General features: G+C 45.4%; 2 protein-coding genes across 2 annotated transcripts in view; one reads left to right on the forward strand and one right to left on the reverse strand.

Moving 5' to 3' along the window:
- Positions 1 to 26,716, reverse strand: part of LOC123488308 (ankyrin-3-like) — a 73,070-nt gene that overhangs the window by 18,334 nt on the left and 28,020 nt on the right. The window lies entirely within an intron of this gene.
- Positions 20,728 to 24,902, forward strand: LOC121563720 (microfibril-associated glycoprotein 4-like). The gene is made up of 7 exons (XM_045219217.1): positions 20,728 to 20,803; positions 20,844 to 20,860; positions 21,712 to 21,760; positions 21,906 to 22,097; positions 23,071 to 23,167; positions 23,255 to 23,422; positions 24,562 to 24,902. Exons 3-7 carry the CDS (start codon positions 21,755 to 21,757, stop codon positions 24,810 to 24,812), a joined length of 714 nt encoding a protein of 237 aa, XP_045075152.1. The 5' UTR covers positions 20,728 to 20,803; positions 20,844 to 20,860; positions 21,712 to 21,754; the 3' UTR covers positions 24,813 to 24,902.

Here is a 26,716-nt window from a genome sequence, read left to right on the forward strand (position 1 = left end):
TTGAGAGGAGGGAGAGGAGGAGACAGGAGGAGGAGGGGGAGGTTGAGGGAGGAAGGTGTGTCTCTCTGATCTTGGTGCAGTGCCGTAGTGTAGCAAAGATTTCTGATCCTGACACACCCTCGTCACACACACCACACCACACACGCCACATACCACACACACACCACACACACACACACACACACACACCACACACACGCACACACCACAGACACACACATCACACCCGCCACATACCACACACACACACCACACACACACACACACACACACACACACACCCCACACACACACACACACCACAGGCAGCGGGCACTCTGCAGTCTGCACACACATGCTCCCCCACTGCCTGAGCGTCTGCAGTCTGAGGCTGATAGCTGATAAATATAGCTGAGTCTGCAGAATGCTTCATGAGGTTACACAGCACAAACTAGAGGTTACCGTGGTTACACAGCACAAACTAGAGGTTACTGTGGTTACACAGCACAAACTAGAGGTTACACAGCACAAACTAGAGGTTACTGAGGTTACACAGCACAAACTAGAGGTTACCGTGGTTACACAGCACAAACTAGAGGTTACTGTGGTTACACAGCACAAACTAGAGGTTACTGAGGTTACACAGCACAAACTAGAGGTTACTGTGGTTACACAGCACAAACTAGAGGTTACCGTGGTTACACAGCACAAACTAGAGGTTACTGTGGTTACACAGCACAAACTAGAGGTTACTGAGGTTACACAGCACAAACTAGAGGTTACTGTGGTTACACAGCACAAACTAGAGTTTACTGAGGTTACACAGCACAAACTAGAGGTTACTGAGGTTACACAGCACAAACTAGAGGTTACTGAGGTTACACAGCACAAACTAGAGGTTACCGTGGTTACACAGCACAAACTAGAGGTTACTGTGGTTACACAGCACAAACTAGAGGTTACTGTGGTTACACAGCACAAACTAGAGGTTACTGTGGTTACACAGCACAAACTAGAGGTTACTGAGGTTACACAGCACAAACTAGAGGTTACTGAGGTTACACAGCACAAACTAGAGGTTACCGTGGTTACACAGCACAAACTAGAGGTTACTGTGGTTACACAGCACAAACTAGAGGTTACTGTGGTTACACAGCACAAACTAGAGGTTACTGTGGTTACACAGCACAAACTAGAGGTTACTGTGGTTACACAGCACAAACTAGAGGTTACTGTGGTTACACAGCACAAACTAGAGGTTACTGAGGTTACACAGCACAAACTAGAGGTTACTGAGGTTACACAGCACAAACTAGAGGTTACCGTGGTTACACAGCACAAACTAGAGGTTACTGTGGTTACACAGCACAAACTAGAGGTTACTGTGGTTACACAGCACAAACTAGAGGTTACTGTGGTTACACAGCACAAACTAGAGGTTACTGTGTGTCTGTAGAATGCTTCATGAGGTTACACAGCACAAACTAGAGGTTACCGTGGTTACACAGCACAAACTAGAGGTTACTGTGGTTACACAGCACAAACTAGAGGTTACCGTGGTTACACAGCACAAACTAGAGGTTACTGTGTGTCTGTAGAATGCTTCATGAGGTTACACAGCACAAACTAGAGGTTACTGAGGTTACACAGCACAAACTAGAGGTTACACAGCACAAACTAGAGGTTACTGTGGTTACACAGCACAAACTAGAGGTTACTGTGGTTACACAGCACAAACTAGAGGTTACACAGCACAAACTAGAGGTTACTGTGGTTACACAGCACAAACTAGAGGTTACTGTGTGTCTGTAGAATGCTTCATGAGGTTACACAGCACAAACTAGAGGTTACTGTGGTTACACAGCACAAACTAGAGGTTACTGAGGTTACACAGCACAAACTAGAGGTTACTGTGGTTACACAGCACAAACTAGAGGTTACTGTGTGTCTGTAGAATGCTTCATGAGGTTACACAGCACAAACTAGAGGTTACACAGCACAAATTAGAGGTTACTGTGGTTACACAGCACAAACTAGAGGTTACACAGCACAAATTAGAGGTTACTGTGGTTACACAGCACAAACTAGAGGTTACTGTGGTTACACAGCACAAACTAGAGGTTACTGTGGTTACACAGCACAAACTAGAGGTTACTGTGTGTCTGTAGAATGCTTCATGAGGTTACACAGCACAAACTAGAGGTTACTGAGGTTACACAGCACAAACTAGAGGTTACTGTGGTTACACAGCACAAACTAGAGGTTACTGTGTGTCTGTAGAATGCTTCATGAGGTTACACAGCACAAACTAGAGGTTACACAGCACAAACTAGAGGTTACTGAGGTTACACAGCACAAACTAGAGGTTACTGTGGTTACACAGCACAAACTAGAGGTTACCGTGGTTACACAGCACAAACTAGAGGTTACTGTGGTTACACAGCACAAACTAGAGGTTACTGAGGTTACACAGCACAAACTAGAGGTTACTGTGGTTACACAGCACAAACTAGAGGTTACTGAGGTTACACAGCACAAACTAGAGGTTACTGAGGTTACACAGCACAAACTAGAGGTTACTGAGGTTACACAGCACAAACTAGAGGTTACCGTGGTTACACAGCACAAACTAGAGGTTACTGTGGTTACACAGCACAAACTAGAGGTTACTGTGGTTACACAGCACAAACTAGAGGTTACCGTGGTTACACAGCACAAACTAGAGGTTACTGTGTGTCTAATGGTATACTCCTTGGGTAACCCCCCTCCTCTTTGTCTAATGGTATACTCCTTGGGTAACCCCCCTCCTCTTTGTCTAATGGTATTGTCCTTGGGTAACCCCCCTCCTCTTTGTCTAATGGTATTGTCCTTGGGTAACCCCCTCCTCTTTGTCTAATGGTATACTCCTTGGGTAACCCCCCTCCTCTTTGCCTAATGGTATACTCCTTGGGTAACCCCCCTCCTCTTTGTCTAATGGTATATTCCTTGGGTAACCCCCCTCCTCTTTGTCTAATGGTATATTCCTTGGGTAACCCCCCTCCTCTTTGTCTAATGGTATACTCCTTGGGTAACCCCCCTCCTCTTTGGCTAATGGTATACTCCTTGGGTAACCCCTCCTCTTTGCCTAATGGTATACTCCTTGGGTAACCCCCCTCCTCTTTGTCTAATGGTATACTCCTTGGGTAACCCCCCTCCTCTTTGTCTAATGGTATACTCCTTGGGTAACCCCCCTCCTCTTTGTCTAATGGTATACTCCTTGGGTAACCCCCCTCCTCTTTGTCTAATGGTATACTCCTTGGGTAACCCCCCCTCCTCTTTGTCTAATGGTATATTCCTTGGGTAACCCCCCCTCCTCTTTGGCTAATGGTATACTCCTTGGGTAACCCCCCTCCTCTTTGGCTAATGGTATACTCCTTGGGTAACCCCCCTCCTCTTTGCCTAATGGTATACTCCTTGGGTAACCCCCCTCCTCTTTGTCTAATGGTATACTCCTTGGGTAACCCCCCTCCTCTTTGTCTAATGGTATACTCCTTGGGTCCTCCCCCCTCACAGGGCTGACGCTGAGGTCAATCTGTTTATCACCTGTTCTATCTAGATATGTAGCGCCTCGCTAGAGAAATAATCCCACAGCATCAGTCTCCCCCGCCACAGACCCTAACCCTGCCACAGACCCTAACCCTGCCACAGACCCTAACCCTGCCACAGACCCTAACCCTAACCTAACCCTAACCCTGCCACAGACCCTAACCTAACCCTAACCCTAACCCTGCCACAGACCCTAACCCTAACCCTGCCACAGACCCTAACCCTGCCACAGACCCTAACCCTAACCTAACCCTAACCCTGCCACAGACCCTAACCTAACCCTAACCCTAACCCTGCCACCTAACCCTAACCCTGCCACAGACCCTAACCCTGCCACAGACCCTAACCCTAACCCTGCCACAGATCCTAACCCTGCCACAGACCCTAACCCTGCCACAGACCCTAACCCTGCCACATACCCTAACCCTGCCACAGACCCTAACCCTGCCACAGACCCTAACCCTGCCACAGACCCTAACCCTGCCACATACCCTAACCCTGCCACAGACCCTAACCCTGCCACAGACCCTAACCCTGCCACAGACCCTAACCCTAACCTAACCCTAACCCTAACCTAACCCTAACCCTAACCTAACCCTAACCTAACCCTAACCCTAACCCTAACCCTGCCACAGACCCTAACCCTGCCACAGACCCTAACCCTGCCACAGACCCTAACTCTAACCTAACCCTAACCCTAACCTAACCCTAACCCTAACCCTGCCACAGACCCTAACCCTGCCACAGACCCTAACCCTGCCACAGACCCTAACCCTAACCTAACCCTAACCCTGCCACAGACCCTAACCCTGCCACAGACCCTAACCCTAACCTAACCCTAACCCTAACCCTGCCACAGACCCTAACCCTGCCACAGACCCTAACCCTGCCACAGACCCTAACCCTAACCTAACCCTAACCCTAACCTAACCCTAACCCTAACCCTGCCACAGACCCTAACCCTGCCACAGACCCTAACCCTGCCACAGACCCTAACCCTAACCCTGCCAAAGACTTCTCCAGAAAAAATATCCTGCATTTCACAATCTACCACAGACGGTTCCTTTCATACAATACTCCAACAGGAAACAGATAGTTGATGAAGTTCAACAACAAATTGTTTTGCACTGACTCTATGCACATACACACACACACACACACACACACACACTACATCAGCTCACACACACACAAAACACACACATACACACACACACACACACACACACACACTACATCAGCTCACACACACACAAAACACACACACACACACACACACACTACATCAGCTCACACACACACAAAACACACACACACACACACACACACACACAAACACACTACATCAGCTCACACACACACAAAACACACACACACTCGCACATAGACAGACTTTCACAGTCTTCACATGCTGCTACTGTTTATTATATATCCTGATTGACTAGTCACTTTTACCCCAACCTACATGTACATATTAACTCAACTACCTGGTACCCCTGCACATCCACTCAGTACTGGTACTCCCTGTATATAGCCATGTTATTACCTGGTACCCTGCACATTGACTCAGTACTGGTACTTCCTGTATATATCCATGTTATTACCTGGTACCCTGCACATTGACTCAGTACTGGTACTTCCTGTATATAGCCATGTTATTACATGGTACTTCCTGTATATAGCCATGTTATTACCTGGTACCCCTGCACATTGACTCAGTACTGGTACTTCCTGTATATAGCCATGTTATTACCTGGTACTTCATGTATATAGTCATGTCATTGCCTGGTACTTCCTGTATATAGCCATGTCATTACCTGGTACTTCCTGTATATAGCCATGTCATTGCCTGGTACTTCCTGTATATAGCCATGTCATTACCTGGTACTTCCTGTATATAGCCATGTCATTACCTGGTACTCCCTGTATATAGCCATGTTATTACCTGGTACTTCCTGTATATAGCCATGTTATTACCTGGTACTTCCTGTATATAGCCATGTTATTACCTGGTACTTCCTGTATATAGCCATGTTATTACCTGGTACTTCCTGTATATAGCCATGTTATTACCTGGTACTTCCTGTATATAGCCATGTTATTACCTGGTACTTCCGGTATATAGCCATGTTATTACCTGGTACTTCCTGTATATAGCCATGTTATTACCTGGTACTTCCTGTATATAGCCATGTTATTACCTGGTACTTCCTGTATATAGCCATGTTATTACCTGGTACTCCCTGTATATAGCCATGTTATTACCTGGTACTCCCTGTATATAGCCATGTTATTACCTGGTACTCCCTGTATATAGCCATGTTATTACCTGGTACTTCCTGTATATAGCCATGTTATTACCTGGTACTTCCTGTATATAGCCATGTTATTACCTGGTACTTCCTGTATATAGCCATGTTATTACCTGGTACTTCCTGTATATAGCCATGTTATTACCTGGTACTTCCTGTATAAAGCCATGTTATTACCTGGTACTTCCTGTATATAGCCATGTTATTACCTGGTACTTCCTGTATATAGCCATGTTATTACCTGGTACGTCCTGTATATAGCCATGTTATTACCTGGTACTTCCTGTATATAGCCATGTTATTACCTGGTACTTCCTGTATAAAGCCATGTTATTACCTGGTACTTCCTGTATATAGCCATGTTATTACCTGGTACTTCCTGTATATAGCCATGTTATTACCTGGTACTTCCTGTATATAGTCATGTTATTACCTGGTACTCCCTGTATATATCCTGGTTATTGTTTTTATTGTGTTAATAACATGGCTCTCTGCAGTGTTTTAATATGTTTCTTACTTTTCAACTCTGCAGTGTGTTCATATGTTTCTTACTTTTCAACTCTGCAGTGTTGTTGACTGGCTCCTAAGGAAGCATTTCACTGTAAAGTCTACACCTGTTGTATTCGGCGCATGTGACCATTAAAATTTGAGTGATTTGCTCTATTATGACTGTTTGCAATGCCTCTGGTCAGAGTGGGCTCTGGTGGTTCCAGACAATGGCCTTCATTCCATACGGAGAGCCAAGCCTGCAGCTGGTCTGGCAGTGTTCTCTGGGTAATAGTCCAGTCCAGTCCAGTATCATGCCAGGGGTCTCTGGGGGCTGATACAATAGAGGAAACACGGCTAGGTAAACTACTGTAGACACTAAAACCATGGACCCTAACGTTTCAGTGGATAGCTAGGGGACCATGACATCACACCACAGAAAGCATGTTATAATACAGTAGATGATTAGCATATTAACAGAGACATCAGCCATCAGCCCGGGAGCTGAAGTCCCAAATGGAACCCTATTCCCTTTATAGTGCACTACTGACCCATAGGGCTCTGCTCAGAAGTAGTGCACTACTGACCCATAGGGCTCTGCTCAGAAGTAGTGCACTATGTAGGAAACGGAAACTACTGATCAAACCGTGACAACAGGAAGTTAACTACTCAACAGGAAGTTAACTACTCAACAGGAAGTTAACTACTATGACTGGGTCTGTCTGAAGGTCAGCTGATGTTCTGTTCAAGAGAACTACCAGGATCTAAATTACTATTATTTCACCTTTAACTGCTCTCCAATCTCCCTCCCACTGTAGTCAGGACCTGTCCATCTCTCTCCAATCTCCCTCCCACTGTAGTCAGGACCTGTCCATCTCTCTCCAATCTCCCTCCCACTGTAGTCAGGACCTGTACATCTCTCTCCAATCTCCCTCCCACTGTAGTCAGGACCTGTACATCTCTCTCCAATCTTGCTCCCACTTTAGTCAGGACCTGTACATCTCTCCAATCTCCCTCCCACTGTAGTCAGGACCTGTACATCTCTCTCCAATCTCCCTCCCACTGTAGTCAGGACCTGTACATCTCTCTCCAATCTCCCTCCCACTGTAGTCAGGACCTGTACATCTCTCTCCAATCTCCCTCCCACTGTAGTCAGGACCTGTACATCTCTCTCCAATCTCCCTCCCACTGTAGTCAGGACCTGTACATCTCTCTCCAATCTCCCTCCCACTGTAGTCAGGACCTGTACATCTCTCTCCAATCTCCCTCCCACTGTAGTCAGGACCTGTACATCTCTCTCCAATCTCCCTTCCACTGTAGTCAGAACCTGTCCATCTCTCTCCAATCTCCCTCCCACTGTAGTCAGGACCTGTCCATCTCTCTCCAATCTCCCTCCCACTGTAGTCAGGACCTGTACATCTCTCTCCAATCTCCCTCCCACTGTAGTCAGGACCTGTCCATCTCTCTCCAATCTCCCTCCCACTGTAGTCAGGACCTGTCCATCTCTCTCCAATCTCCATCCCACTGTAGTCAGGACCTGTACATCTCTCTCCAATCTCCCTCCCACTGTAGTCAGGACCTGTCCATCTCTCTCCAATCTCCCTCCCACTGTAGTCAGGACCTGTCCATCTCTCTCCAATCTCCCTCCCACTGTAGTCAGGACCTGTACATCTCTCTCTCCAATCTCCCCTCCCACTGTAGTCAGGGACCTGTCCATCTCTCTCCAATCTCCCTCCCACTGTAGTCAGGACCTGTACATCTCTCTCCAATCTCCCTCCCACTGTAGTCAGGACCTGTACATCTCTCTCCAATCTCCCTCCCACTGTAGTCAGGACCTGTCCATCTCTCTCCAATCTCCCTCCCACTGTAGTCAGGACCTGTCCATCTCTCTCCAATCTCCCTCCCACTGTAGTCAGGACCTGTACATCTCTCTCCAATCTCCCTCCCACTGTAGTCAGGACCTGTACATCTCTCTCCAATCTCCCTCCCACTGTAGTCAGGACCTGTACATCTCTCTCCAATCTCCCTCCCACTGTAGTCAGGACCTGTACATCTCTCTCCAATCTCCCTCCCACTGTAGTCAGGACCTGTCCATCTCTCTCCAATCTCCCTCCCACTGTAGTCAGGACCTGTACATCTCTCTCCAATCTCCCTCCCACTGTAGTCAGGACCTGTACATCTCTCTCCAATCTCCCTCCCACTGTAGTCAGGACCTGTACATCTCTCTCCAATCTCCCTCCCACTGTAGTCAGGACCTGTACATCTCTCTCCAATCTCCCTCCCACTGTAGTCAGGACCTGTCCATCTCTCTCCAATCTCCCTCCCACTGTAGTCAGGACCTGTACATATCTCTCCAATCTCCCTCCCACTGTAGTCAGGACCTGTACATCTCTCTCCAATCTCCCTCCCACTGTAGTCAGGACCTGTACATCTCTCTCCAATCTCCCTCCCACTGTAGTCAGGACCTGTACATCTCTCTCCAATCTCCCTCCCACTGTAGTCAGGACCTGTACATCTCTCTCCAATCTCCCTCCCACTGTAGTCAGGACCTGTACATCTCTCTCCAATCTACTGTAGACACTAAAACCATGGACCCTAACGTTTCAGTGGATAGCTAGGGGACCATGACATCACACCACAGAAAGCATGTTAGAATACAGTAGATGATTAGCATATTAACAGAGACATCAGCCATCAGCCCGGGAGCTGAAGTCCCAAATGGAACCCTATTCCCTTTATAGTGCACTACTGACCCATAGGGCTCTGCTCAGAAGTAGTGCACTACTAACCCATAGGGCTCTGCTCAGAAGTAGTGCACTACTGACCCATTGGGCTCTGCTCAGAAGTAGTGCACTACTAACCCATAGGGCTCTGCTCAGAAGTAGTGCACTACTGACCCATAGGGCTCTGCTCAGAAGTAGTGCACTACTGACCCATAGGGCTCTGCTCAGAAGTAGTGCACTACTAACCCATAGGGCTCTGCTCAGAAGTAGTGCACTACTGACCCATTGGGCTCTGCTCAGAAGTAGTGCACTACTAACCCATAGGGCTCTGCTCAGAAGTAGTGCACTACTGACCCATAGGGCTCTGCTCAGAAGTAGTGCACTACTGACCCATAGGGCTCTGCTCAGAAGTAGTGCACTACTGACCCATAGGGCTCTGCTCAGAAGTAGTGCACTACTGACCCATTGGGCTCTGCTCAGAAGTAGTGCACTATGTAGGAAACGGAAACTACTGATCAAACTGTGACAACAGGAAGTTAACTACTCAACAGGAAGTTAACTACTCAACAGGAAGTTAACTACTCAACAGGAAGTTAACTACTCAACAGGAAGTTAACTACTATGACTGGGTCTGTCTGAAGGTCAGCTGATGTTCTGTTCAAGAGAACTACCAGGATCTAAATTACTATTATTTCACCTTTAACTGCTCTCCAATCTCCCTCCCACTGTAGTCAGGACCTGTACATCTCTCTCCAATCTCCCTCCCACTGTAGTCAGGACCTGTACATCTCTCTCCAATCTCCCTCCCACTGTAGTCAGGACCTGTACATCTCTCTCCAATCTCCCTCCCACTGTAGTCAGGACCTGTACATCTCTCTCCAATCTCCCTCCCACTGTAGTCAGGACCTGTACATCTCTCTCCAATCTCCCTCCCACTGTAGTCAGGACCTGTACATCTCTCTCCAATCTCCCTCCCACTGTAGTCAGGACCTGTACATCTCTCTCCAATCTCCCTCCCACTGTAGTCAGGACCTGTCCATCTCTCTCCAATCTCCCTCCCACTGTAGTCAGGACCTGTCCATCTCTCTCCAATCTCCCTCCCACTGTAGTCAGGTCCTGTACATCTCTCTCCAATCTCCCTCCCACTGTAGTCAGGACCTGTCCATCTCTCTCCAATCTCCCTCCCACTGTAGTCAGGACCTGTACATCTCTCCAATCTCCCTCCCACTGTAGTCAGGACCTGTACATCTCTCTCCAATCTCCCTCCCACTGTAGTCAGGACCTGTACATCTCTCTCCAATCTCCCTCCCACTGTAGTCAGGACCTGTCCATCTCTCTCCAATCTCCCTCCCACTGTAGTCAGGACCTGTACATCTCTCTCCAATCTCCCTCCCACTGTAGACAGGACCTGTACATCTCTCTCCAATCTCCCTCCTACTGTAGTCAGGACCTGTACATCTCTCTCCAATCTCCCTCCCACTGTAGTCAGGACCTGTCCATCTCTCTCCAATCTCCCCTCCCACTGTAGTCAGGACCTGTCCATCTCTCTCCAATCTCCCTCCCACTGTAGTCAGGACCTGTACATCTCTCTCCAATCTCCCTCCCACTGTAGTCAGGACCTGTCCATCTCTCTCCAATCTCCCTCCCACTGTAGTCAGGACCTGTACATCTCTCTCCAATCTCCCTCCCACTGTAGTCAGGACCTGTCCATCTCTCTCCAATCTCCCTCCCACTGTAGTCAGGACCTGTACATCTCTCTCCAATCTCCCTCCCACTGTAGTCAGGACCTGTACATCTCTCTCCAATCTCCCTCCCACTGTAGTCAGGACCTGTACATCTCTCTCCAATCTCCCTCCCACTGTAGTCAGGACCTGTCCATCTCTCTCCAATCTCCCTCCCACTGTAGTCAGGACCTGTCCATCTCTCTCCAATCTCCCTCCCACTGTAGTCAGGACCTGTACATCTCTCTCCAATCTCCCTCCCACTGTAGTCAGGACCTGTCCATCTCTCTCCAATCTCCCTCCCACTGTAGTCAGGTCCTGTACATCTCTCTCCAATCTCCCTCCCACTGTAGTCAGGTACTATACATCTCTCTCCAATCTCCCTCCCACTGTAGTCAGGACCTGTCCATCTCTCTCCAATCTCCCTCCCACTGTAGTCAGGACCTGTACATCTCTCTCCAATCTCCCTCCCACTGTAGTCAGGACCTGTCCATCTCTCTCCAATCTCCCTCCCACTGTAGTCAGGACCTGTACATCTCTCTCCAATCTCCCTCCCACTGTAGTCAGGACCTGTCCATCTCTCTCCAATCTCCCTCCCACTGTAGTCAGGTACTATACATCTCTCTATGCATCTGACCTCAATGTCTATAGCATCATATAGTCCTCATAGTCCCTCTGTCCTCATAGTCCCTCTGTCCTCATAGTCCCTCTGTCCTCATAGTCCCTCTGTCCCCATAGTCCCTCTGTCCTCATAGTCCCTCTGTCCTCATAGTCCCTCTGTCCCCATAGTCCCTCTGTCCTCATAGTCCCTCTGTCCCCATAGTCCCTCTGTCCTCATAGTCCCTCTGTCCTCATAGTCCCTCTGTCCTCATAGTCCCTCTGTCCCCATAGTCCCTCTGTCCCCATAGTCCCTCTGTCCTCATAGTCCCTCTGTCCCCATAGTCCCTCTGTCCTCATAGTCCCTCTGTCCCCACAGTCCCTCTGTCCTCATAGTCCCTCTGTCCTCATAGTCCCTCTGTCCCCATAGTCCCTCTGTCCTCATAGTCCCTCTGTCCCAACAGTCCCTCTGTCCTCATAGTCCCTCTGTCCCCACAGTGTCTCTGTCCTCAGAGTCTCTCTGTCCCCACAGTCCCTCTGTCCTCACAGTCTCTCTGTCCTCACAGTCCTCTCTGACTCTCTGTCCCCACAGTCCCTTTGTCTTCACTGTGTCTCTGTCCCCACAGTGTCTCTGTCCCCACAGTGTCTCTGTCCTCAGAGTCTCTCTGTCCCCACAGTCCCTCTGTCCTCACAGTCTCTCTGTCCCCACAGTCCCTTTGTCTTCACTGTGTCTCTGTCCCCACAGTGTCTCTGTCCTCAGAGTCTCTCTGTCCCCACAGTCCCTCTGTCCTCATAGTCTCTCTGTCCTCACAGTCTCACAGTCTCTCTGTCCCCACAGTCCCTCTGTCCTCAGAGTCTCTCTGTCCTCACAGTCTCTCAGTCTCTATGTCACCACACAGCAGCAGCAGCAGTGGCCAAGGTCAGGTGCCTTCATTACACATCCTGTTAATGTTCATATCTACTACAGTAACATCCTGTTAATGTTCATATCTACTACAGTAACATCCTGTTAATGTTCATATCTACTCCAGTAACATCCTGTTAATGTTCATATCTACTGCAGTAACATCCTGTTAATGTTCATATCTACTACAGTAACATCCTGTTAATGTTCATATCTACTACAGTAACATCCTGTTAATGTTCATATCTACTCCAGTAACATCCTGTTAATGTTCCTATCTACTACAGTAACATCCTGTTAATGTTCATATCTCCTACAGTAACATCCTGTTAATGTTCATATCTACTACAGTAACATCCTGTTAATGTTCATATCTACTACAGTAACATCCTGTTAATGTTCATATCTACTCCAGTAACATCCTGTTAATGTTCATATCTACTGCAGTAACATCCTGTTAATGTTCATATCTACTACAGTAACATCCTGTTAATGTTCATATCTACTACAGTAACATCCTGTTAATGTTCATATCTACTGCAGTAACATCCTGTTAATGTTCATATCTACTACAGTAACATCCTGTTAATGTTCATATCTACTCCAGTAACATCCTGTTAATGTTCATATCTACTACAGTAACATCCTGTTAATGTTCATATCTACTGCAGTAACATCCTGTTAATGTTCATATCTACTACAGTAACATCCTGTTAATGTTCATATCTACTACAGTAACATCCTGTTAATGTTCATATCTACTACAGTAACATCCTGTTAATGTTCATATCTACTACAGTAACATCCTGTTAATGTTCATATCTACTACAGTAACATCCTGTTAATGTTCATATCTACTACAGTAACATCCTGTTAATGTTCATATCTACTACAGTAACATCCTGTTAATGTTCATATCTCCTACAGTAACATCCTGTTAATGTTCATATCTACTACAGTAACATCCTGTTAATGTTCATATCTACTCCAGTAACATCCTGTTAATGTTCATATCTACTCCAGTAACATCCTGTTAATGTTCATATCTACTGCAGTAACATCCTGTTAATGTTCATATCTACTACAGTAACATCCTGTTAATGTTCATATCTACTACAGTAACATCCTGTTAATGTTCATATCTACTGCAGTAACATCCTGTTAATGTTCATATCTACTACAGTAACATCCTGTTAATGTTCATATCTACTCCAGTAACATCCTGTTAATGTTCATATCTACTCCAGTAACATCCTGTTAATGTTCATATCTACTACAGTAACATCCTGTTAATGTTCATATCTACTGCAGTAACATCCTGTTAATGTTCATATCTACTACAGTAACATCCTGTTAATGTTCATATCTACTACAGTAACATCCTGTTAATGTTCATATCTACTACAGTAACATCCTGTTAATGTTCATATCTACTACAGTAACATCCTGTTAATGTTCATATCTACTACAGTAACATCCTGTTAATGTTCATATCTACTACAGTAACATCCTGTTAATGTTCATCTCTACTACAGTAACATCCTGTTAATGTTCATATCTACTACAGTAACATCCTGTTAATGTTCATATCTACTACAGTAACATCCTGTTAATGTTCATATCTACTACAGTAACATCCTGTTAATGTTCATATCTACTCCAGTAACATCCTGTTAATGTTCATATCTACTACAGTAACATCCTGTTAATGTTCATATCTACTACAGTAACATCCTGTTAATGTTCATATCTACTACAGTAACATCCTGTTAATGTTCATATCTACTCCAGTAACATCCTGTTAATGTTCATATCTACTACAGTAACATCCTGTTAATGTTCATATCTACTACAGTAACATCCTGTTAATGTTCATATCTACTACAGTAACATCCTGTTAATGTTCATATCTACTACAGTAACATCCTGTTAATGTTCATATCTACTACAGTAACATCCTGTTAATGTTCATATCTACTACAGTAACATCCTGTTAATGTTCATATATACTACAGTAACATCCTGTTAATGTTCATATCTACTACAGTAACATCCTGTTAATGTTCATATCTACTCCAGTAACATCCTGTTAATGTTCATATCTCCTACAGTAACATCCTGTTAATGTTCATATCTACTACAGTAACATCCTGTTAATGTTCATCTCTACTACAGTAACATCCTGTTAATGTTCATATCTACTACAGTAACATCCTGTTAATGTTCATATCTACTACAGTAACATCCTGTTAATGTTCATATCTACTACAGTAACATCCTGTTAATGTTCATATCTACTACAGTAACATCCTGTTAATGTTCATATCTACTACAGTAACATCCTGTTAATGTTCATATCTACTCCAGTAACATCCTGTTAATGTTCATATCTACTCCAGTAACATCCTGTTAATGTTCATATCTACTGCAGTAACATCCTGTTAATGTTCATATCTACTACAGTAACATCCTGTTAATGTTCATATCTACTACAGTAACATCCTGTTAATGTTCATCTCCCCTACAGTAACATCCTGTTAATGTTCATATCTACTACAGTAACATCCTGTTAATGTTCATATCTACTCCAGTAACATCCTGTTAATGTTCATATCTCCTACAGTAACATCCTGTTAATGTTCATATCTACTACAGTAACATCCTGTTAATGTTCATCTCTACTACAGTAACATCCTGTTAATGTTCATATCTACTACAGTAACATCCTGTTAATGTTCATATCTACTACAGTAACATCCTGTTAATGTTCATATCTACTACAGTAACATCCTGTTAATGTTCATATCTACTACAGTAACATCCTGTTAATGTTCATATCTACTACAGTAACATCCTGTTAATGTTCATATCTACTGCAGTAACATCCTGTTAATGTTCATATCTACTCCAGTCATCTCCCTACAGTAACACACTACTATACAACAGTCTTTTCCCTAATCTCTGAGTCATTCCTGGGTCCTCAGCTGAAATCTAAGCCCCAGCCACACAATGCGTCACGGTGCCGCAGCATGTTTCTCCTCTGTCCCGTCCCGTCCCGTAAACACTAACATCCATTACCCGGACACTGGCCCATCTCTCAGCCAATGTCACACCACACATTCCTACAGTCCAAACAAATTAGTAATGATGCAGATAGTGAAGCAGTAGAAAGTCATTTATATCAACACTTACTGCTTCTTGGAACTCTGCTCCCTCCTCCACTGCCATTTTCCCTGCATTTGAGAGTGAAACCTGAGTCGTCAATTAGCCAAGCAGGGATTGGGCCAAGCAGAGAGCCATTATGTCAGCGCTAAAAATACCTGTCTGGAAGAAACAAGACGAGTTCCGGTGCTCAGCTTTCCTTCTGACACCAGTCAGTAGCACAGGACAGGACACTACAGCAATGGAACTACCGAGCCTGCTAACACTGGTCCTAGCCTGAAACTAACTAGCCTGCTAACACTGGTCCTAGCCTGAAACTACCTAGCCTGCTAACACTGGTCCTAGCCTGAAACTAACTAGCCTGCTAACACTGGTCCTAGCCTGAAACTAACTAGCCTGCTAACACTGGTCCTAGCCTGAAACTAACTAGCCTGCTAACACTGGTCCTAGCCTGAAACTACCTAGCCTGCTAACACTGGTCCTAGCCTGAAACTACCTAGCCTGCTAACACTGGTCCTAGCCTGAAACTACCTAGCCTGCTAACACTGGTCCTAGCCTGAAACTACCTAGCCTGCTAACACTGGTCCTAGCCTGAAACTACCTAGCCTGCTAACACTGGTCCTAGCCTGAAACTAACTAGCCTGCTAACACTGGTCCTAGCCTGAAACTAACTAGCCTGCTAACACTGGTCCTAGCCTGAAACTACCTAGCCTGCTAACACTGGTCCTAGCCTGAAACTACCTAGCCTGCTAACACTGGTCCTAGCCTGAAACTACCTAGCCTGCTAACACTGGTCCTAGCCTGAAACTACCTAGCCTGCTAACACTGGTCCTAGCCTGAAACTACCTAGCCTGCTAACACTGGTCCTAGCCTGAAACTAACTAGCCTGCTAACACTGGTCCTAGCCTGAAACTACCTAGCCTGCTAACACTGGTCCTAGCCTGAAACTACCTAGCCTGCTAACACTGGTCCTAGCCTGAAACTACCTAGCCTGCTAACACTGGTCCAAGCCTGGAACTACCTAGCCTGCTAACACTGGTCCTAGCCTGAAACTACCTAGCCTGCTAACACTGGTCCTAGCCTGAAACTAACTAGCCTGCTAACACTGGTCCTAGCCTGAAACTAACTAGCCTGCTAACACTGGTCCTAGCCTGAAACTACCTAGCCTGCTAACACTGGTCCAAGCCTGAAACTACCTAGCCTGCTAACACTGGTCCAAGCCTGGAACTACCGAGCCTGCTAACACTGGTCCTAGCCTGAAACTACCTAGCCTGCTAACACTGGTCCTAGCCTGAAACTACCTAGCCTGCTAACACTGGTCCTAGCCTGAAACTACCTAGCCTGCTAACACTGGTCCTAGCCTGAAACTACCTAGCCTGCTAACACTGGTCCTAGCCTGAAACTACCTAGCCTGCTAACACTGGTCCTAGCCTGAAACTACCTAGCCTGCTAACACTGGTCCTAGCCTGAAACTACCTAGCCTGCTAACACTGGTCCTAGCCTGAAACTACCTAGCCTGCTAACACTGGTCCTAGCCTGAAACTACCTAGCCTGCTAACACTGGTCCTAGCCTGAAACTACCTAGCCTGCTAACACTGGTCCAAGCCTGAAACTACCTAGCCTGCTAACACTGGTCCTAGCCTGAAACTACCTAGCCTGCTAACACTGGTCCTAGCCTGAAACTACCTAGCCTGCTAACACTGGTCCTAGCCTGAAACTACCTAGCCTGCTAACACTGGTCCTAGCCTGAAACTACCTAGCCTGCTAACACTGGTCCTAGCCTGAAACTACCTAGCCTGCTAACACTGGTCCTAGCCTGAAACTACCTAGCCTGCTAACACTGGTCCTAGCCTGAAACGACCTAGCCTGCTAACACTGGTCCTAGCCTGAAACTACCTAGCCTGCTAACACTGGTCCTAGCCTGAAACTACCTAGCCTGCTAACACTGGTCCTAGCCTGAAACTACCTAGCCTGCTAACACTGGTCCTAGCCTGAAACTACCTAGCCTGCTAACACTGGTCCTAGCCTGAAACTACCTAGCCTGCTAACACTGGTCCTAGCCTGACACTACCTAGCCTCACAGCTTCCTGAAACTACCTAGCCTCACAGCTTCCTGAAACTACCTCACAGCTTCCTGAAACTACCTCACAGCTTCCTGACACTACCTAGCCTCACAGCTTCCTGAAACTACCTAGCCTCACAGCTTCCTGAAACTACCTAGTCTCACAGCTTCCTGACACTACCTCACAGCTCCCTGAAACTAACTAGCCTCACAGCTCCCTGAAACTACCTAGCCTCACAGCTTCCTGAAACGACCTAGCCTCACAGCTCCCTGAAACTACCTAGCCTCACAGCTCCCTGAAACTAACTAGCCTCACAGCTCCCTGAAACTACCTAGCATCACAGCTCCCTGAAACTACCTCACAGCTTCCTGACACTACCTAGCCTCACAGCTCCCTGAAACTACCTAGCCTCACAGCTCCCTGAAACTACCTCACAGCTCCCTGAAACTACCTCACAGCTCCCTGAAACTACCTAGCCTCACAGCTTCCTGAAACTACCTCACAGCTTCCTGAAACTACCTCACAGCTTCCTGAAACTACCTAGTCTCACAGGTTCCTGACACTACCTCACAGCTTCCTGAAACTACCTAGCCTCACAGCTTCCTGAAACTACCTCACAGCTCCCTGAAACTACCTAGCCTCACAGCTTCCTGAAACTACCTAGCCTCACAGCTCCCTGAAACTACCTAGCCTCACAGCTCCCTGAAACTACCTCACAGCTCCCTGAAACTACCTAGCCTCACAGCTCCCTGAAACTACCTCACAGCTCCCTGAAACTACCTAGCCTCACAGCTCCCTGAAACTACCTAGCCTCACAGCTCCCTGAAACTACCTAGCCTCACAGCTTCCTGAAACTACCTAGCCTCACAGCTCCCTGAAACTACCTAGCCTCACAGCTTCCTGACACTACCTAGCCTCACAGCTCCCTGAAACTACCTCACAGCTTCCTGACACTACCTAGCCTCACAGCTCCCTGAAACTACCTAGCCTCACAGCTCCCTGAAACTACCTAGCCTCACAGCTTCCTGAAACTACCTAGCCTCACAGCTTCCTGAAACTACCTCACAGCTTCCTGACACTACCTAGCCTCACAGCTCCCTGAAACTACCTAGCCTCACAGCTCCCTGAAACTACCTAGCCTCACAGCTCCCTGAAACTACCTAGCCTCACAGCTCCCTGAAACTACCTAGCCTCACAGCTCCCTGAAACTACCTCACAGCTTCCTGACACTACCTAGCCTCACAGCTCCCTGAAACTACCTAGCCTCACAGCTCCCTGAAACTACCTAGCCTCACAGCTTCCTGAAACTACCTAGCCTCACAGCTTCCTGAAACTACCTCACAGCTTCCTGACACTACCTAGCCTCACAGCTCCCTGAAACTACCTAGCCTCACAGCTCCCTGAAACTACCTAGCCTCACAGCTTCCTGACACTACCTAGCCTCACAGCTTCCTGAAACTACCTAGCCTCACAGCTCCCTGAAACTACCTAGCCTCACAGCTCCCTGAAACTACCTAGCCTCACAGCTCCCTGAAACTACCTAGCCTCACAGCTCCCTGACAATAATACTGGTGCTGTGACCACCAGCCTTCCCCCAGCTGTCTCCACAGACAGCGCCTCCACATAGCTGAGCTGGGAATCTCTCCCCCTGACCATATGTGTAGGTGCTAGTCACTCTGGGCAGCAGGATATGCAGGGGGACCAAAATAGCAGCGCAGAATCAGCTGGTTTGGACCGGCCCCGCTGGCCTCCCTGTCTGGAATCTGTTCTGCCAAGTCCTATTGGAATCTGGTTTATCAGCTCTTTTCTCTCTACAATGCAGTCCACAGCCAGTTAGTCAGCCAGCCAGTTAGTCAGCCAGCCAGTCGGTTAGTCAGCCAGCCAGTCGGTTAGTCAGCCAGCCAGCCAACCAGTTAGTCAGCCAGCCAGCCAGTTAGTCAGCCAGCCGGTCGGTTAGTCAGCCAGCCGGTCGGTTAGTCAGCCAGCCAGTTAGTCAGCCAGCCAGTCTGCCAGTTAGTCAACCAGTCATCCAGTAAGCCAGCCAGCCAGTCAGCACGGCTCATCCCGGCTCAGCCACCCAACACCTTGGCCCCTCACCCCACTGCTGGACTGGACCCGGCTGGTCTGGTAGAAAGCCTCTGGACAGTTGAACCACTGACCGGCAGCATAAACAGCCTTTCTCCCCCACAGCCGCCAACATAATTAATTGAATCAATGCAGTCAGCAGTAATTCATTCCGATAGTTTGAAATGCCTCCCTCTCTTTGAGACTTGCCAGTGCAATCTAATACAAGATTCTTGGCCTCATAAGAAACCAAACCAGCCAAACATGAAATAAATGTAATAACTAAATTCCATTATATTGGTAAAGGTCAATTAAAATATATTTGTATTAATGACAGGTGTGTTTTCTTTTACTAAATAATTGTAGGCATTAAGGAGAAATGTACAGTCAGTGTATCCAACTAGTTCAGTAGGAAAAACAACTATCTATTATAAAGTGTTCCATTGTTTACTGGTCTTTTGACAAGTTGAGCCAGATCAATAGGGCAAAGAGCAGCCTCTATCACTATCAGTCAGATATAGTCACATTCACTGGTTTAGGATATTATTATGGGATTCAAACGACCTACAGGCCAGAGTGTTTCCTGGAATGACTGGACCTGAGTGCTGCAATGGGCTGAGTGCTGCAATGGGCTGAGTGCTGCAATGGGCTCTGGATTCCCTTTATAAAGAGGTTTGGACCAGGGAATGACTGGACCGGAGTGCTGCAATGTCCTCTGGATTCCCTTTATAAAGAGGTTTGGACCAGGGAATGACTGGACCTGAGTGCTGCAATGGGCTCTGGATTCCCTTTATAAAAGAGGTTTGGACCAGGGAATGACTGGACCTGAGTGCTGCAATGGGCTCTGGATTCCCTTCATAAAGAGGTTTGGACCAGGGAATGTACTGAGTGCTGCAATGTCCTCTGGGTTCCCTTTATAAAAGAGGTTTGGACCAGGGAATGTACAGAGTGTTGCAATGTCCTCTGGTTTCTCTTCATAAAGAGGTTTGGACCAGGGAATGTACAGAGTGTTGCAATGTGCTCTGGGTTCCCCTTATAAAAGAGGTGTTCATCTTAGTGGGAACAAACATCTGCTGAAGACACTGACATCTGATCTGTCAGAACAAACATCTGCTGAAGACACTGACATCTGATCTGTCAGAACAAACATCTGCTGAAGACACTGACATCTGATCTGTCAGAACAAACATCTGCTGAAGACACTGACATCTGATCTGTCAGAACAAACATCTGCTGAAGACACTGACATCTGTCACTCATACAGGTGAACTCATGCATGTCTCACTATTCTCAACTAAAGACCTACTTTTCTCCTTCATGAATACATCGATCACAAATCATTTCAAATAAAACTATTAGGAAGGGAGGTTATGTGCATCTTTCCTGGTGCCTAATGTAACATTCTCCAATCTGTTCAGTCATCATAGGACCTAACAACAGTCCTGTTTGTTAACCAACAGCTGGTGACCTGAACAGTACTGTAGTAAACAGTGACTGCTGTGTAAGTCTTAGTAGGTCAGCTGGTGACCTGAACAGTACTGTAGTAAACAGTGACTGCTGTGTAAGTCTTAGTAGGTCAGCTGGTCACCTGAACAGTACTGTAGTAAACAGTGACTGCTGTGTAAGTCTTAGTAGGTCAGCTGGTGACCTGAACAGTACTGTAGTAAACAGTGACTGCTGTGTAAGTCTTAGTAGGTCAGCTGGTGACCTGAACAGTACTGTAGTAAACAGTGACTGCTGTGTAAGTCTTAGTAGGTCAGCTGGTGACCTGAACAGTACTGTAGTAAACAGTGACTGCTGTGTAAGTCTTAGTAGGTCAGCTGGTCACCTGAACAGTACTGTAGTAAACAGTGACTGCTGTGTAAGTCTTAGTAGGTCAGCTGGTGACCTGAACAGTACTGTAGTAAACAGTGACTGCTGTGTAAGTCTTAGTAGGTCAGCTGGTGACCTGAACAGTACTGTAGTAAACAGTGACTGCTGTGTAAGTCTTAGTAGGTCAGCTGGTGACCTGAACAGTACTGTAGTAAACAGTGACTGCTGTGTAAGGGTCAGTATGTCACCAACAGCTGGTCACCTGAACAGTACTGTAGTCAATATGCTCCTCTTTCCATACAGGAAGTCCATTCAACTCAAAGGCAAACAGACGTCTATCACAACAATGATGGTAGGTATTAATAAAGCACACTTTTATTAGAATGATCAGAAAACAGCATTCAGAGATACTAATGTGAATATAGGACGTCTCTAATGAACCAACACTAGACAGGATTTGCATTCCAACTGCTATATCCATCTACCCTGTGCTGCAGTCCATCCTGCTGCTGGCTCTAATGGTCCCAGTGGTGGTGCAGTCCTCCCTGCATCCAGTGGACTGTGATGAGGTCTACAGATCAGGCTCTGGACAAAACGGGGTCTACACCATCTACCCTGCCGGACCCACCTCACCTGTCCAGGTGTTCTGTGACATGGGATTGGAAAGTGCTTATCTAGGAAAGTGGACGGTCAGTATCAATTTACCATGAACAATCTCTCTCTCTCTCTAAATCTGTCAATTAAACAATCTCTCTCTCTCTCTTAATATGTCAATTAAACAATCTCTCTCTCTTAATCTGTCAATTAAACAATCTCTCTCTCTCTTAATATGTAAATTAAACAATCTCTCTCTCTTAATCTGTCAATTAAACAATCTCTCTCTCTCTCTTAATCTGTCAATTAAACAATCTTTCTCTCTCTTAATATGTCAATTAAACAATCTCTCTCTCTTAATCTCTCAATTAAACAATCTCTCTCTCTTAATCTGTCAATTAAACCATCTCCCTCTCTTAATCTGTCAATTAAACAGTCTCTCTCTCACTCTTAATCTGTCAATTAAATCATCTCTCTCTCTCTCTTAATCTGACAATTAAACAATATCTCTCTCTCTTAATCTGTCAATTAAACAATCTCTCTCTCTTAATCTCTCAATTAAACAATCTCTCTCTTCATCTGTCAATTAAACAGTCTCTCTCTCACTCTTAATCTGTCAATTAAATCATCTCTCTCTCTCTCTCTCTCTCTCTCTTAATCTGACAATTAAACAATATCTCTCTCTCTTAATCTGACAATTAAACAATATCTCTCTCTCTTAATCTCTCAATTAAACAATCTCTCTCTAAATCTGTCAATTAAACAATCTCTCTCTCTTGTAATCTGTCAATTAAACAATCTCTCTCTCTTAATCTCTCAATTAAACAATCTCTCTCTCTCTCTTAATCTGTCAATTAAACAATCTCTATCTCTCTTAATATGTCAATTAAACACACTCTTTCTCTTAATCTGTCAATTAAACAATCTCTCTCTCTCTGTTAATCTGTCAATTAAATAATCTCTCTCTCTTAATCTGTCAATTAAATAATATATCTCTCTCTTAATCTGTCAATGAAACAATCTCTCTCTCTCTTAATCTGTCAATTAAACAATCTCTCTCTAAATCAGTTGATTCAGAGCCGACAGGATGGATCAGTGAACTTCCACAGGAAGTGGGATCAGTACAAGAGTGGTTTTGGGAGCGCAGCTGGAGAGTACTGGCTGGGTAAGAACTGGTTTAACTTCTAGCCAAGGCCATTTGTCATTGTATTCAGACAACACAGTGAATTGCTATGTTGATATCATTCTCCAGGTCTGGAGACAATGCATCTCCTGACTATGAAAGGAACCTATGAGCTGAGGGTGGACATGGAGGACTTTGAGGGGAAGAAGGTCTATGCTCAGTACTCCTCCTTCTCTGTTGGATCAGAGGCTGAAGGATACCTGCTAACACTGGGCTCATTCAAAGATGGAGGAGCAGGTGGGTGACAATTTATATTGTCCAAGAAAAAATAACCCAAGATAAAAATCTAAGAAAATAGTCCAAGAATATATATACTGTAGTACCAGAATATAGCACCAGAATATAGTCCAAGAATATAGCACCAGAATATAGCACCAGAATATAGCACCAGAATATAGCACCACAATATAGCACCAGAATATAGCACCAGAATATAGCACCAGAATAGTCCAAGAATATAGCACCAGAATATAGTCCAAGAATATAGTCCAAGAATATAGCACCAGAATATAGCACCAGAATATAGTCCAAGAATATAGCACCAGAATATAGCACCAGAATATAGCACCAGAATATAGCACCAGAATATAGTCCAAGAATATAGTCCAAGAATATAAATACTGTAGTACCAGAATATAGTACCAGAATATAGCACCAGAATATAGCACCAGAATATAGTCCAAGAATATAGTCCAAGAATATAGCACCAGAATATAGCACCAGAATATAGTCCAAGAATATAGCACCATAATATAGCACCAGAATATAGTACCAGAATATAGCACCAGAATATAGCACCAGAATATAGCACCAGAATATAGTCCAAGAATATAGTCCAAGAATATAAATACTGTAGTACCAGAATATAGTACCAGAATATAGCACCAGAATATAGCACCAGAATATAGCACCAGAATATAGTCCAAGAATATAGCACCAGAATATAGCACCAGAATATAGTCCAAGAATATAGCACCATAATATAGCACCAGAATATAGCACCAGAATATAGTACCAGAATATAGCACCAGAATATAGTCCAAGAATATAGCACCAGAATATAGCACCAGAATATAGCACCAGAATATAGCACCAGAATATAGTCCAAGAATATAGCACCAGAATATAGCACCACAATATAGCACCAGAATATAGCACCAGAATATAGCACCAGAATATAGCACCAGAATATAGTCCAAGAATATAGCACCAGAATATAGCACCAGAATATAGCACCAGAATATAGCACCAGAAAAAAATCTAAGAAAAATAGTCCAAGAAAATCTGTCAACAAGGAGTCATACCTAAAGATTTGCCAGTGGAAGTTTTATCATTAGGTTACCTAGAGTCCTTAACTATCTTCTTCTTTTCCTCAGGAGATTCTCTGGTTTTTCACAATGGTCATAAATTTACAACATTAGATAAAGACCAGGACCTTAACGGAGCCAACTGTGCCCAAGTGTACTACGGAGGATTTTGGCACAACGACTGCCATTTTGCTAACCCCAATGGGATATATGCATGGGGCGAGTCTGCCTATGGTATTGGCATCAACTGGAAAACATGGAAAGGCTATACATACTCCCTGAAAACCATCACTATGAAGATCAGACCAGCCACTGCATAGAAGTGAATTAGCTTAACTGATAACCACCTCTATTTCTAACACAACTGTACAATCTGATTTTTCAATAACAATTACTGCCATACAAACAATTCCAGCACGTGCACATATTCCATATCTAAGGGAGGGGGTGTCTTTCTTTCTAAGTAGGGTTTGTGTTGGGTCTTCCAGAGATTAGACGGTGCAGCAGGCCACAGAATATCACAGATCTACTAAGAAGTGCAGTGTTGCCATAGCAACAGAACCCTGACTGCAGTGGGGATGATAATGAGTCTGACCCATCATTTAACTCTCTCTGTCTATTACCTTAACCCACTGTCTCTCTGTCTCTTACCTTAACCCACTGTCTCTCTGTCTCTTACCTTAACCCACTGTCTCTCTGTCTCTTACCTTAACCCACTGTCTCTCTGTCTCTTACCTTAACCCACTGTCTCTCTGTCTCTTACCTTAACCCACTGTCTCTCTGTCTCTTAGTTTAACCCACTGTCTCTCTGTCTCTTACCTTAACCCACTGTCTCTCTGTCTCTTACCTTAACCCACTGTCTCTCTGTCTCTTACCTTAACCCACTGTCTCTCTGTCTCTTACCTTAACCCACTGTCTGTCTGTCTCTCTGTCTCTTACCTTAACCCACTGTCTCTCTGTCTCTTACCTTAACCCACTGTCTCTCTGTCTCTTACCTTAACCCACTGTCTCTCTGTCTCTTACCTTAACCCACTGTCTCTCTGTCTCTTACCTTAACCCACTGTCTCTCTGTCTCTTAGTTTAACCCACTGTCTCTCTGTCTCTTACCTTAACCCACTGTCTCTCTGTCTCTTACCTTAACCCACTGTCTCTCTGTCTCTTAGCTTAACCCACTGTCTCTCTGTCTCTTAGCTTAACCCACTGTCTCTCTGTCTCTTACCTTAACCCACTGTCTCTCTGTCTCTTACCTTAACCCACTGTCTGTCTGTCTCTTACCTTAACCCACTGTCTCTCTGTCTATTACCTTAACCCACTGTCTCTCTGTCTCTCTGTCTCTTACCTTAACCCACTGTCTCTCTGTCTCTTACCTTAACCCACTGTCTCTCTGTCTCTTACCTTAACCCACTGTCTCTCTGTCTCTTAGTTTAACCCACTGTCTCTCTGTCTCTTACCTTAACCCACTGTCTCTTACCTTAACCCGCTGTCTCTCTGTCTCTTACCTTAACCCACTGTCTCTCTGTCTCTTACCTTAACCCACTGTCTGTCTGTCTCTTACCTTAACCCACTGTATCTCTGTCTCTTACCTTAACCCACTGTCTGTCTGTCTCTTACCTTAACCCACTGTCTCTCTGTCTCTTACCTTAACCCACTGTCTGTCTGTCTCTTACCTTAACCCACTGTCTCTCTGTCTCTTACCTTAACCCACTGTCTCTCTGTCTCTTACCTTAACCCACTGTCTCTCTGTCTCTTACCTTAACCCACTGTCTGTCTGTCTCTCTGTCTCTTACCTTAACCCACTGTCTCTCTGTCTCTTACCTTAACCCACTGTCTCTCTGTCTATTACCTTAACCCACTGTCTCTCTGTCTCTCTGTCTCTTACCTTAACCCACTGTCTCTCTGTCTCTTACCTTAACCCACTGTCTCTCTGTCTCTTACCTTAACCCACGGTCTCTCTGTCTATTACCTTAACCCACTGTCTCTCTGTCTATTACCTTAACCCACGGTCTCTCTGTCTATTACCTTAACCCACTGTATCTCTGTCTCTTACCTTAACCCACTGTCTCTCTGTCTCTTACCTTAACCCACTGTCTCTCTGTCTCTTACCTTAACCCACTGTCTCTCTGTCTCTTACCTTAACCCACTGTCTGTCTGTCTCTTACCTTAACCCACTGTCTGTCTGTCTCTTACCTTAACCCACTGTCTCTCTGTCTCTTACCTTAACCCA

Source organism: Coregonus clupeaformis, unplaced genomic scaffold (assembly GCF_020615455.1).
Source record: "Coregonus clupeaformis isolate EN_2021a unplaced genomic scaffold, ASM2061545v1 scaf2149, whole genome shotgun sequence".
Taxonomy (NCBI): Eukaryota; Metazoa; Chordata; class Actinopteri; order Salmoniformes; family Salmonidae; genus Coregonus; species Coregonus clupeaformis.